This window comes from Camelus ferus, chromosome 5 (genome assembly GCF_009834535.1).
Source record: "Camelus ferus isolate YT-003-E chromosome 5, BCGSAC_Cfer_1.0, whole genome shotgun sequence".
In the NCBI taxonomy this organism is placed as follows: Eukaryota; Metazoa; Chordata; class Mammalia; order Artiodactyla; family Camelidae; genus Camelus; species Camelus ferus.
The window spans coordinates 10,384,211-10,399,223 of NC_045700.1; the positions used below are offsets into that span (position 1 = coordinate 10,384,211).

At 40.5% G+C, this 15,013-nt stretch overlaps 1 protein-coding gene across 1 annotated transcript in view; it reads right to left on the reverse strand.

The window, feature by feature from the left end:
- CFAP221 (cilia and flagella associated protein 221) overlaps nt 1-15,013 on the reverse strand; it is a 79,512-nt gene that overhangs the window by 32,507 nt on the left and 31,992 nt on the right. Inside the window, exons 8-11 of the mRNA XM_032479300.1 lie at nt 5,913-6,072; nt 3,062-3,182; nt 2,867-2,978; nt 2,559-2,667 (exon numbers count right to left, since the gene is read on the reverse strand). Of these exons, the coding sequence (XP_032335191.1) occupies nt 2,559-2,667; nt 2,867-2,978; nt 3,062-3,182; nt 5,913-6,072 (502 nt within the window). The remainder of the gene's footprint in view (nt 1-2,558; nt 2,668-2,866; nt 2,979-3,061; nt 3,183-5,912; nt 6,073-15,013) is intronic.

Here is a 15,013-nt window from a genome sequence, read left to right on the forward strand (position 1 = left end):
AGCCTTGGACAGCTATGATGACAGATTATGATGGTAACAATCATAATGAAAGAAAATAACAGGTATTGCCAAGGATGTGGAGCAACTGGAACCTTCGTACATTGCTGATGGGAATGTAAAGTGGTGCAGCCACGTGGAACACAGCTTGGCAGTTCCTTGAAACATTAAGCATAGAATTACCATATGACTCAGCAACTCCACTCCTTGGTATATACCCAAGAGACCTGAAAAGATATGTTCCCACAAAAACTTGTATATAAATGTTCAGAGCAGCATTATTTACAATAGCCAAAAAGTGGAAACCACCCAAAAGTCCCTCAACTGATGAATGAATAAACACAATGTAGTGTGTCCATACAATAGAATATTACTCAGCCCTGAAAAAGAATAAAGTACTGATAGATGCTATGACTTGGATGAACCTTAAAAACATGTTCAATGAAAGAAGCTGGTTACAAAAGGCCATATATTATTTGATTCCATTTATATGAAATGCACAGAATAAGCAAAACTATGGAGATAGAAAGTAGATGATTGTTTGCCAGGGGCTGGGAAAGAGGAGAATGGGGAGTGACTGCTTAATGGTTACAGGGTGTCTCTTTGGAGTGATGCAGATGTTCTGGAAGTTGCACAACATTGTGAACGTACTAAGAACCTCTGGGTTGTACATTTTAAAGTGGTTGGTGGGGAGGTTATAGCTCAGTGGTAGAGGGCAAGCTTGGTGTGCACGAAGTCCCAGGTTCAGTCCTCAGTACCTCTGTTAAAATAAACAAGTAAGTAAATTACCTACCCCTTTAAAAATGGTTAAAGCAGTTAATATTATGTTACATGAATTTGTCACACTTAAAAAACTCTGGTATGTAAGGTACCCAAGTAGCCTGGCATGTGTTCAAAGTAAATGGTAGCTATGATTTAAAAAGGGAAGGGGGTGTCTAGAGAACTGTTTTAGATTAAAGGAGACTAAAGAGACATGAAAACTAATACAGATTGTATGAGCTTTGATTGGACCTTGGATTCCCCTCACTGCCACTGCCAAAAATCTCAGTTATAAGAGACATTATTGCAACAACTGCGTAAATTTGCAACTAGGCTGATTTATTTAATCTTGTGTTGTTAAATTTTTTGGAAGTGATTGTGGTAGTGCTGGAGAACGTCCTTGTTCTTAGGAGCTTCATGCTAAAGCCTTTAGGGGTGAGGTTTCATGATATCTGCAACTTGCTTCCAAATAGTTCAGGGAAATAAAAGGGGTGCGTGTGCATGTGTGTATTTGCGCCTGTGCACACATGTGTGTGCAGAGGGTGAGGGACGCATACATGGTATAATGTTAACAACTGAGGAACCTACACCCAGTGCACATGGGTGCTACCAGCAGGTTGAAAACCTTTCAACAAAAAAAATTGGGAGAAAATAATCAAGTGAACAAACACATGATTCAAAACTGAATCAAGATGTGATTTCAAGTACGTTACAAAGAAGCATAGAAGGAAGGCTTCACAGCAGTGTTAACAGTGGCCACTGCATTAGAGTGATTTTTTTTTTCTTTTCTACACTTAAAAAAATATTTTCAGGGGGAGGGTACAGCTCAGTGGTATACTGGGTTCAATCCCTGGTACCTCCATTAAAATAAATAAATTTTTTAAAAATTTAAAAAATATTTTCAAGTTTTCTACAATGACAATGTGTGTGTGTGTATGTGTGTGTGTTTAATATATAACAGGGAAAGAGTATTTTTTTTTTAATGGTTTGGGTTACTTGGCATACCTCCCAATCAACTGAGGCCTGACCCTAAATAGAAACTCCCAGAATTCTGTGAATTCACAGAAGGGATTTCGGTGAGAAACAATGGGCGTCCCCCCATGGAAGGGGGGTGCAGGGTGGGGAACACTTGGGAGGGCCCCAGACCTCAGGGTGTGTTCTCTCTGTCTGGGAAGTGTGGATGCAGCAGCACGGACCAGGAGGCCTCTCAACGACCCTTTCCAGGCGTATCTTTTTGTTTTAAAACTCCACTCAGCTGAATCTGTACACACAGATAGGCCTAGTGCGATCTGGTCAAAACTTCTCAAAGGATTCTATTTTGTTTGCAGGAGCACAAAGCTGAAGTCTTGCATCTCAGTTTTAAAACTTCCACCAGGAGCCTTGCCCGCCCCCGTCTGCACTGCTGGGCTCCCCAGAAGGCCCGTGGGGCACACAGCCCCGGGTCCAGGGAGCTCAGGGTAGGGTGACAGACAATGGGGTAAGGCTTGGGGTGCCCGAGTCCCCCAGATCTGTCTGGAGCGAGGCGGGTGCCGGCAGCGGTGGCCAAGAAGCAGTGACCCAGCCTCTCCTGTGGTTCACTCTGGTCCTGCCACTGGTCACACTTAGGAAAGAGTGCGGTTTGATCACACTGATTTATTCCTAATAGAAACTTCATTCTGAAATAGAAGACCCATGAAAGGGGGAGAGAATCATCACATTTTTCACAGGGCATAAAAAGTTATTACATCTCACTGTGTCTCAGGTATCAAAAGCCATGACTCAAAACACTGTCACTTGATACAAATCAACTGCACAATATTTACCACTTCAGGCGATTTTCGATCTCTTCATAAGTGTCCTGCCTGACTTTCTGTTCAAAGAGTGCTTCCTTCATCTGTCTGGTTTTTGAAAGCTCAGTGCCTTGGTCCAAAACTGAGGGCGGGAGAAGACAATGATGATACCAGTAATTAAATCAGAACCATTTGCCAAGAGAAAAACACATTTCTAATGGTGAGACAGAACAGCGATCTAACTGCGTTTTGTTGTTTTTGCTCATAGAGAGTAAAGGTGACAAGAAGTAACTCTTTCCAGTTCTGCCCAGGGGCTGGTTTACACCAGATCAACTCCTTACCTTCTCTCAGTTCCTTAATCTTCAATTTGCCTGGTTCCTGGTTTAAAACGGTTGCCACAGCGAATGGATTCGATAAATCTACTGGAAATCTCAAGTTCTGGTATTCAATTTCCTGAGAGCAAATCAGGAGGGAAAACTCATCATTTTGCTTCTCTGTCATTCCTTCCATTGTGGTTAGCATAACGTCCACTTTACCTTAACCTTTGGAGGCTTTATCTTTGCCGGTGATCGGTGAAAATGTACACGTGTCATTGCCTTTTCTGGAGGGACAACTACTTTCTTAGGAAGAGTATTCAATCTTTCAAATTCTTCTAATCTAGGGTTTAAAACAGACATTAAATTAGTATATAGTCTAACAACTCAAGGAGCCTATTTTTATGTTACTTCTGATAATACCAGTCCATTAATTACTGTATCTAAACTGGAAATCAATCTAGGTGCTTAAACAGTGGTTTACTAAAATAAACACAATGTCAGTAGACCAGAGTATAACCACATATAAACAGCCTGCTGATGGCTGTTTTCCTTACATTGTCAAAGAAAATAAGCGGAAAACAGGACATGCTGAAAAATGCTCTCATGGTCTAGCATAATTCATTTGTAGTCTATTGGTTTTCCATAGTTAATTTACTTCATTAAAAAAACTCTTACATGGACTTCTGTTCCTCGTAAAAGAATAATTACTCCCACTATTCGTAGCAAGATCTAATTTTTTTAAAAGTGATTCAAGCTAATGTTTGAGATCTTTTCTGTAAATGAAAAGTACTTTGAACATATACAGGTATAGATACTGTGGCTTCCGTGTCTACAGAAGCTATTTATTTATCACGAGATGTAGTAGGACCAGGTCATGTTCATAAATGCTACCCATGAAGCATTTAAGAAGGAATATGTGAACATGTGTTTGGTAGGATGACACACATCCGTGTCATTCCAGAAAGGAGATGAGAAATTGCGCCATCCTTGGATTCTGACAGTCCGTGTGCATCTGCCGAGCGCCTATTAAACAGGCCCTGCTGCACAACATGGGTGATACACCTGCAATCCCAAATTTAACAGGCTCTGTGTAAGAGTCCTGAAAGGTCACAGCACCGGAGAATCTGTCCTTGGGTAGAATGTATGCTGACTGACGTGTGGGATGTGCAGGGATGAGGTCTTGGTTAGGGTGGCCCCACAACTCCTATCTCAACAGAGTTTGACATCACCTCTGCTGTAAATCTTTAGGGAACAGTCAGAGCTTTTGGAGGGTGTTAAAAAAAAAACAGTCTCCTTAAGAAGTCTAATTGTGAGGGGAAGGGTATAGCTCAGTGGTAAAGTGCATGTTTAGCATGCATGAGGTCCTGGGTTCAATCCCCAGTATCTCCAATAAACAAACAAACAAACAAACCTAATTACCTTACCCCCCTAAAAAAAATCCAAAAAGCAAAAAACAAAAGAAGCCTAACTGCTAGTGTTGATGATGAAAACAAAGGGGTCAGAGAAAGGGATAAACTGAAGAGTGACATGTAGAATTTGGCGGTGCCAAATTCAGGACGTGAGTGAGTCCATCACACACTCTATTCTGAAACCAAAAACGCAACCTATGAAACTTTCAGAGAACACTGCAGTGGGAATGCTCGTCTCCTTTGGGGTGGACTTTCTGCATTATCGTACTGTCTGCAGCCTGGGGAGACATGTGGGTCTTGAGATGTAGTCCTTAAAAATGTCAAGAGCACACTAAGCAAGGTATTAAACTCTAGCTGGGAAACCGAAATAAAGTAGTTTAGAAAAGATGTATGTCTGCATCTATGTGGTGCTTCTGCCGTGAAATGCTCCAGGGTAGGTAAGAGCACGCCTATGGAAGGATATATAAGTGAAAGTCTCACTCAAGTGATGCCTTTGAGAAGGTCGTTTGCGTGCTGTAGCGCATGTGTGAACCTGGCCAGCTACCTGACACCAGAAAAATGAGCACTGTTTTTCATTTATAGCCAATGCTACTTATTTATTGGCCGAGTCATTTTAGTTCCACTGTGGTAACTTGAACGATTTGAGTTCAGCAGGCCACACTAATATTCTATAGTTGATTTAGGTTGCTTTGGATTTTGAGGAAGAAAACCATAATATAATCAATCGGGAGTTGGTTCACACTTTGATATTAGATTGGTACTCCACTTTTAATACGTCTAATGATGCTAATACGTGGTGTGTATCTATGTGTGAAGGGGAGAGAAGGAAAAATCAAACTTTTTCTTTATCAAGATATTTGTAAGGATTTTCAAGGAACGGTATTTATGCTGTGAAAAAGTATCCTTTCCACTTTTATGAAAATCATACATATTAGAAAACAGCTTATTAACGAGATACACTTGAAGATAAAAACACAAGCTCACATTCAAAAGGAAATGGATGCTCAGGGATAATCTGTTATGAGGTAAAACTTAGTCCCATTTCACGTCTTTACCCTGACTTGAGCACCGATGGCACTTTAAAGGAAAGCTCCCGCTGGCTTGTTTCCGTTTCTGCCTTATGTCAAAGTCACTTGCTACACGTGACTTATTTGGGCTCCTCTGTCGTGAGTATCTTCAGGGTGGGGACCATTTCCCATGGGGCTTTGCAGCGGACACTGCCCACGGCAGGCACTCAATGAATTACGACGTTATACTGAAACTTTGAAAATAGCTATGTTGTTCTGGCCTTTATGATTTAAATTTTCAGATGGACAGTAATACATACATATGGCCAGCTATTCAAACAGCGCCCCAGAAATCATCAGTGAAAGAAAGTCTCCCCCCAAAAATCCCTTTCCTCAGTCAGCTCCTCTGCCCTTGGCGGGAGCAGCTACTGCTACAAGCATTACAATCATACCCTAAAGTGCATATTTTATGCAGCTTCCTCCTTTAAGTAAGTTTTTAAATTGAGGTATAGTTGACACATGATATTAGTTTCAGGCATATTAAATAAGTTTTTGATGGTATTCTGTTATAAGAAAGAAAAACAGAATGGAAGAAAGGAAGACATATTTTTGAAAGTTTTAAGAAGAAACAAGAACAACCCCAGGCGGCCCTACTTTAAAGCCATGTTAGGAAAGCAGGTTCCGGTGAAGACACACTCGTATGGTTGAGAGTTGAACTGGGAAATCCACAACTGCAGCTTTATCTGTGCCGTCCCGTACTGAGAGGGGGTGAAGGTCACAGTCACATCCACCTTCCCGTTAGCTGGAATTATTCCTGAAAGGAAAGAAATGAGAACACGTGATACTTTCTCTTTTGTAAATTCCAAGCAGAGGAAGATCAAGCAATGTCCCCAATGTTCTGTGGTAAACAAAGTTGTAAATCAAGACTTTCAGACCCAGTAAAGTTGCCCTTCGACATTACAGGCAGCAGAGACGTTCTCAGACAACCACGCCTTCTAGGTCTGCAACCACTAGGTCAGACGGACACACTACTAAACGCTCATCTTGAACAGGCGGTACGTAGAGCCCAGAGACGTTCTCAGACAACCACACCTTCTAGGTCTGCAACCACTAGGTCAGATGGACATACTACCAAACGTCATCTTCAACAGAGGGTACGTAGAGCCCCTGAAGGCCATCAGAATACCGAGACTTGGATGAGAGCTATGATTAATTTCTCTAACTTTTCTCTCACCAAAGAGAATTTTCCTCAGCTCTCGGTCTGGGAAGCAATTCTGTCTGCCTCCTACTTCAAGGCATTCTGGTGTCATTCCTTTGCCAGCTTAGGCTAGTGCTGAGAGATGGAGCCTGGAGTCAGAATGTCCCTGTTGCCTTGGGCAAGTAATCTGGTCTCCCCGAGCCTCCCTGTCCTCGGCTGTAAAAAGGTGATGATAATAGTGGGGAGGGTATAACTCAGTGGTAGAGCTCATGCTTAGCACGCACAAGGTCCTGGGTTCAGTCCCCAGTACCTGCATTTAAACAAACAAACAAACAAACAAAAAATCTGATTATCTACCCCCTCCCCGAAAAGGTGATGACAATAGTGGGGAGGGTATAGCTCAGCAGTAGAGTGTGTGCTTAGCATATACAAGATCCTGGGTTCAATCCCCAGTACCTCCATTAAACAAATAAACAAACAAACAAACTTAATTACCTCCCCACCAAAAACAACAAAAAAATAATAAAAAAAATTTTTTAAAGTATGATCTCTTGGTTTTGCTTCTCCCAAACATTCTTTTTGGACCTCCCATATGGCCTCTGGCTATTCTCCCATTGGCTGAACTGGAAGGTTATCAGAAGGACTCTGCTGGTATACTTCACTCATTTCTATCAGTTGCCAAAGCTATATCTGTGTCTCCATGTCTCATCAGTATACATTTTCTGGGATGAGGCTATTCATGATAGTCCTAACCACTAATAAAAAACATGATGTGGGGGCCAGCTTTGTGTGCTGGAGATCCAAAGCCCTGACCATCCCCTTGACAATCCTGATCTGTCCCCTGAACAGTTTGTGCTGAGGTTCGGGGAGGGAGGTCCTCTGCCTTGCCTGTCTTTTCTGCAGTGAGGTGAGGAGGAGAAGCAGGGGCAACCTTCCTTATTCATATTCCAGTCTGGAAGGAATGGCTTTGCCCATGAACTCACAAAGGGTTCTGGACCCTGCAGGTGAGGCTTGTTACTTTGATAAAATACCTTAGTCAAGGGTCAAGGGGCCTTTGGAGAAGAAAAGAGGCAAAAGGAGTTAACATTCACTTCCTTTTGATCTAAATGGGTAAACGCGGAGTGTGGGCAGCATGTGGAAGATACTGTAGGAGTATCAGTGAGTGCAACTGAGATGACAGGACTGGACTAGGGGTCTACCCAGAGCAGAAGGTACACGGGGGTCGTGCACCTCGACATGCAGTGTGCAACGTTTACAGCATCCCACTGCTTATTCCGGGGAAGGGGAGTTCACTCTCAGCTGGGATGTGCTGTCTGCTGGGTTGGTGGCTCCCAGCCTATGGATAACGCCCATAACCAAAAAGGAGAAGCCAAAGCAAGGGCAGAGGCTCTGGGATTACTCCCAACTCAATATAAAGTTGTAAAATTTGCATTTGGGAAGAAAATGCAAAACTTAAAATTATTTCTAAATGGCCGATATATTCTTCATGATTGAAAAAAAAAAAGAAAAAGAGAAAGAAAATATTGAAACTTTATATAAGAACACTGGGCAAGAGCCCCTAGGAACTCCTGCTGGATGTGTCATTCTATGCCACAATTTACCATTTATAGGACTTGGATGCGCTCAGCCTGAGTGTATGTGACACCAGGTGAAAGTCCAGGATCTCAAAGTGGTCAAAAGGAAACAAGTTCCACAATTTTTTAGTGGCATTTGGCTGGTTTCCAACACTAATAAGATCTTGGCTAAAGTCATGTATTGCTGGCTCTTCCAAAATCACCAACTGAATACTCTTGATGTTTTAATTGTCTATGATTTCTTGTCAGCAGTACAAGGAAGGTCACAGAATTTTCCACCCTGTTCCTCCTCTCTCAGGAAAATCTTGGCACTGTCAACAGATCCAGCTTCTGACAGCTGCAGTGCACACCTGCATCTTAAGGACGCCCAGTGGGCAAATGGCCAGTTGAGTTAAAGCTGAGGGCACTATGTCAGACTCGTACCTTGTAAATGGAATTAGCCTTATTCAAATTTTTTCATTTGGCAAGCCCGTGCACAAAACGCCTGGAAGGCATGGATAAATGATGCCTCCCTGGTTCCTAGGGAAGATGTTGCTTTATAACCTAACGGACTGTGGACTTCAGACAACCAGTCACCTAAAATGTGCCTGAAACGGAGTCCTACAGATATACGTGAATCAGCCCACGGTTCTCAGCCTATCTGGGCCCACTGTGTAAAATGAAGGCAGTAATGACTTATTGGCCTAAAGTGATCCACGACTGTCCAACTGCACAGTTTATGAGTCAGGCTAGATGCGTGGGCTGCATGCCGCCTGAACTGTACTCACTGTCTCTGCAGCCAAGGTTTCTTTCTTCTTTTTCTTTTTTAATTGAAGTGCAGTCAGTTACAATGTGTCAATTTCTGGTGTACAGCACAGTGTCCCAGTCATGCATATACATATACATATTTCATATCAATGTTTCTTATTGCAGATGACTCAAAGTCATTGCTAGATTCTAACGCCTCCAAAGTATAACAGCTGAAGGTGCACTGATATATATCAGCAAAGTGGGAAACCAAAAGAAAATGCCTGAGAGACCAGTGGGCCAGGGATGCACTCAGCCTCATAAAGTTGCAACTGTGGAGGCTGCAATGTCCAGCCTAGGAGACCAGTTTTAAAGCCATGTCAGCAACACCATCCACATGAACCAGGTCATTTAAAATGGAAAAGGCAGGATCCCCAAAGCTCATCCATTCATTCACTCATGTATTCTCTTGACCACACTCTTCTGGTTTCCCTCCTTGGTCTCTGTCCTGCATCCACTTCCCCTCGCTGTCCTCTCGAATGCCTGCATGCTCAGGGCTTGGTCTTCAGTCCACTTCCCTTCTCCAGTCACACTCACGCCCCACGGCTATACATTCATTCCATCAATACCCAGGTGATGCCTAAATTTATATCACTAGCTCTCACCTCTCTCTCAACTCCAAACTGGTATATTCAGTTTAATTTCACTTAGAGGAGGAATTTTAAAGACAAGCAACAAAGCACCAGAACAACCAGAAAAGCCTATCAGATGGCTCAAAGTAGCTTACAAATCATCCATTTGTCTGAATTCTGTGACTGTGTAATTTATAAGCTGAGGACTGGGGGAAAGGCGAACACCACCTCTTTAGTGTTTCACATACAACTGTAACTTATATGTGCTCAGCATGTATCTGCTTATCTAGGTAGTCCAGGCTTTGAAGAGGTTATGTTTCAAAACCCTTTTTGGTACATTAATAGTCTGTGTCTTGGGACACAGTTTTTTAGAGAAGTATGATTTGGCCATAGGACTTTCTAACTTTCTCCCAAATTCTCCTGGTCCTTTTTCTTGACGCTGACACCAGCTTAGTTCAGGCTCTCAAGGCCTACATTATTTCATTCCCAACACAGTGATTTCTGGCTCTCCTGCCTGTATCCACGTCAGTTACACCTGCACACTACAGCCACACTGACTTTCCTAAAACACTCTCCCATCATAACTGCTCAGCAATCTTGTGGTTCCCTTCTGTCTACGGAATGTAAGAGAACTGCAGACCATCAGGTGGGGCAGGGCTTAATGATGGAACTAGTCCAGTGATTCCCAAACAGCACTCTGAGGAACGTTCAAAACAGAATCAGCTGGCAGTGCTTGTTACAAGTACAGACAACCAGGCCCTTCCAGAGCTGCTAACCCCCCATCACCAGGGGTGGGTCCTCAGGCACCACAGTTTTCACAAGTCACAACATTTTGGGGCTATGACCTCGTCTAAGGCCCCCTCTGATGTTTGACTGTCCTCTGTAACATCCCCACTCGTCGGCAGCGATGGGGAATTAGCTGCTTGATAAGCAACAAATTCACCGTTGGGTGTCGCTGACGGTGCGCTGGTTGTAGCTCTGCCCTTTGGAGCCACACGGCACAAGCCCATTCCTCCCCACGCCGTAGTGAGTCTCATAATCAGCACAGCTAGCCTGCCTCCGATGCCTTCTTCTTTGGGGGCCACTGTCCCCATTCCTTCACTGACCCTAGCATCCTTTCACTGGGACCCGTCTGGATCTGTCTTAGCGTGTGACTCTCAGGGAGACAGCCCCAGAGGTCCAGTGTGCTGTGATGGCCCAGGGTGGGGCAGGAGCACCTCCTTTTGCTACAAACTCTGCTCCTTTAAGTAGAGTCTAGACTAGATCACAGGAGCTAGCTCACTTTACTGACACACCTTGAAAGTCAAATTTTTATAACTTTTCCGGAGTTACGGTGAAAATTCAGCTTGCACTTTATGGGGCAGTGCATAGACTTTAGAACCAGAGTAAAGGGGTTCAAATCCCCCCTCTGCCACTTACTACTGAGGGTCCCTGGGCAACTTCTTTAACCCCCCTGTGCCTTATTTCCATATCCATAAAATGGAAATAATAATTGTACCAAACTGATATGATTGTGGTACAGATTAAGTGTATATGTATGTGTACATATATACATACATTAAATACATACATACGCCTACATCTATGGCTTAGATTAGTACCTGACACATAGTAGTCAATAAATAAATGTTACTATTATTATTCTACCAAAAGGCCTATTGTGAGAACATCAACCATACTCAAAATGAGAAATATTATCCTGTTCAGTATAGTTTTGGTAACCACTCAATTTTTCTTCTTTTTAAAGCCCAAATACCTGAAGATAATAAACTTTTTCTCTCTGGAAAGAGAATCACATCCTTTTTTTTTTTTTTTTTTGCGATATAGATAGTAGCTACCTTATATTACCAAAGTATCAGAACAGCTCCTGGGTTTTTAGAAAATAATCTATATACATTTCATAATTTAGAAGTAATTCAAAGTTTTTGCTTCAAACCCTTATTTGTTGAACAAAATATGCATCTGCAATGATAAATGATCCATAAACAAATGAGTAACTACAAAGACATTTAAAAACAAAACTAGGAGGGCAACTGAGATGGCAACATAGGAGGCTCCCTCCTCCCTCCTCCCATGGACACACTGTACTAACACAGTTCATATACTATATGAACATATGTTCATATACTATGAACAGCTATATGTCAATGGAATGGACAGTCTAAAAGAAATGGATAAGTTCCCAGAAATATACAACCTATCAAGACTAGAGAATGTGAACAGATTGATTACTAGTAAGGAGAGTGAGTCAGTAATCAAAAACCTCTCAAACAAAAATCCAGAACCAGATGGCTTCACTGGTAAACTCAATGAAATATTCCAAGAAGAACTAATACCAATCCTTCTCAAACTCTTCCAAAAACTAGAAGAGGAAGAAACACTTTCAAACTCATTTTATGAGATCAATATGACCCTGATACTAAAGCTAGACAAGAATACCACAAAAAAAGAAAATTACAGACAAATTTCCCTGGATGAACATACATGAAAAAAATCCTCAAAAATATTAGCAAACTGAATTCAATAATACATTAAAAGGATCATATACCATGATCAAGTGGGATTTATTCCAGCGGTGTAAGAATGGTTCAATATCTGTAAATCAATCAATGTGATACATCACATTAACAAAATGAAGGATAAAAATGATATATTCACCTCGATACATGTAGAAAAAGCATTTGACAAAATTTAACATCCTTTCATGTTAAAAATTCTCGGCAAAATGGATATAAAGGGAATGTACTTCAATATAATAAAAGCTATATATGACAAGTCCACAGCTAACATCATACTCAGTGGTGAAAAGCTCAAAGCTTTTCCTCTAAGATCAGGAACAAGAAAAGGAGGCCCATTCTTGTCACTTTTTATTTAACATAGTACTAAAGTCCTAGTCAGAGCAGTTAGGCAAGAAAAATAAATAAAAGACATTTGAATTCGGAAGGAAGAAGAAAATTATCTCTGTTTGCAGATGACATTATATTATGTATATAAAACTGTAAAGACGCCACCAAAAAACCTGTTAGAATTAATAAACAAATTCACTGAAGTTTTAGGATACAAAATCAATATAGAAAAATCAGTTGCATTTCTATATCCCAACAACAAACTATCAAAAAGTAAAAATTTTAAAAATCTCATTTACAATAGCAACAAAAATAATAAAATACCTAAGAATATTTTTTTCCAGTTTTAGTGAGAAATAATTGACATACATCTCTGTATAAGTTTAAGGTGTACAGCACGATGGTTTGATGTACATATTTGCGAAATGATCACCGCAATAGGCTTAGTTAACCTCCATCACTCAAACAGATACAATGAAAAGAAAAGAAAAATGATTCTCCTTGTGATGAGAAATAAATTTAGCCAAGGAGATGAAAGACCTGTACACTGAAAACCATAAGACATTGATGAACAAAACTGAAGAAGGCACACATAAATGCAAAGATATTCCATGTTCATGGACTGGAAAAACTAATATTGTTAAAATGTCCATAGTACCCAGAGATACACAAATTCAATGCAATCCCTATCAAATCTCTAATGGTATTTTTCATAGAAGCAGAACAAACTATCCTAATATTCGTATAGAATCACAAAAGACTTGGGATAAAATAAAAGCGGCATCACACTTTGTGATTTCAGACAGTATTACAAAAGCTATAAAATAGTATGATATTGACATAAAAATAGACAGATTAGTGGCAAAGATTAGAGCCTAGAAATAAACCCATGCATACATGGCAAATTAATTGACAAGAAAGGAGCCCAGATATATAATGAGAAAAGGACAGTCTTTTCAATAAATGGTGTTGGGAAAACTGAACAGTCACATGCAAAAGAATGAAACTAAACTACTATCTTACACCATATACAAAAATGAATTCAAAGTGGGTTAAAGACTTGAATGTAAGACCTGACCATAAAACTCCCAGAAGAAAACATAGGAAAAAATCTCCTTGACACTGGTCTTGGCAATGACTTTGGGGATTTGATACCAAAAGCAAAGGCAACAAAAATAAAAATAAACATGTGGGACTACATTGAATTCAAAAGCTTCTGCACAGCAAAGAAAACTATCAACAAAATGAAAAGGCAATGTATAGAATGGAAGAAAATATTTGCAAATCACATACTTAATAAGGCATTAATATCCAAAATAACAAGGATCTCATCCAGCTCAGTAGCAAAAAAACAAATAACCCAATTAAAAAAAATGTGCAGGGGACCTGAATAGACATTTGTCCAAAGGAGACATACAAGTGGCCAACAGGTACATGCTCAACATCACTAATAATCAGGGGAATACAAATAAAAACCACAATGAGATATCACCTCACACCTGTCAGAATGGCTATTATCAAAAAGATAAGAAATAACAAATCCTGGAGAGGCTGTGGAGAAAAGGGAACCCTTGTGCACTGTTGGAAATATAAACCAGTACAGCCACTATGGAACACAGTATGGAAGTTCCTCAAAACATTCAAAAAAAAAAAAATAGAATACCATATGAAATAACAATCTGGGTATATCTCCAAAGGAAATGAAACCATTATCTTGAAGAGGTATCTGTACTCCCATATATTCACTGCAGCTTTATTCACAATATCCAGGGCATGGAAACAACCTGTGTCCATCAACAGATGACTGGATAAAGAAGTTGTGGTATATATATATACACACACACACATATATATACATATACACACAATATTATTCAGCCTTAAAAAAAGAAGGAAATCCTGCCATTTGCAATAACACGTAGGAAGCCAGAGGGCATTACGCTAAGTGAAACAATCCAGACTAAGACAAACCCTGCCATGGTATCACTTCTACGCAAATCTAGAAGAAAAAAAAAATCCAGTTCCTAGAAACAAAGAGTAGAGAAATGGTTATCAGGGGTTGGGAGTTGGGGGAAAAGGAGAGGTTAGCAAAAGGGTACAAACTTTCAATTCTAAGATGAATAAGGTCTGAGGATCTAATAGAAAACATGGTGACTATAGTTGATAACATTGTATTGTAAACCTGAAATCTACTAAGAGAGTTAGAACTTAAATGTTCTTACGCACACACACAAAAGGTAACTATGTGAGGTGATGGATGTGTGAATTAACTCGATGTGGGAATCCCTTCACAATGTATACATACATCAAATCATCACATTGAACACTTTAAATAGCTTATAATTTTATATGTCAACTATATGCCAATAAATCTGAAAAAATAAAAACAAAAACTATTTTAGCACTGACAGCAGACCACAGTGAACAGACATTTACAACTCTAAACTAAATATCAAGAGACAGAAACTGAGAAGTGGACATCAGTTCAGGTGAAGCTTTCAAAGCTCCTGAGCATTGCTGGGATCTATACCATTCAGGGCGTGCAGGCAGACTGTCCACACCACACACGAGACAAATGCCTGAAACCCTTCACTAAGACTCAGAAGAAATAATATTCCCATTTCATTTGAAATTGAACTAAAAGGAGACTACAAAACCAAGCATGGACCGAGTCCAAACTAGAACTGAAAGGATTGACTTCTGATTTCAAGTTTTGACTTTGGAAGCAATTTACCTGGACATTATTATAAACTATCTGCATGATACAAAGTATCCCAAA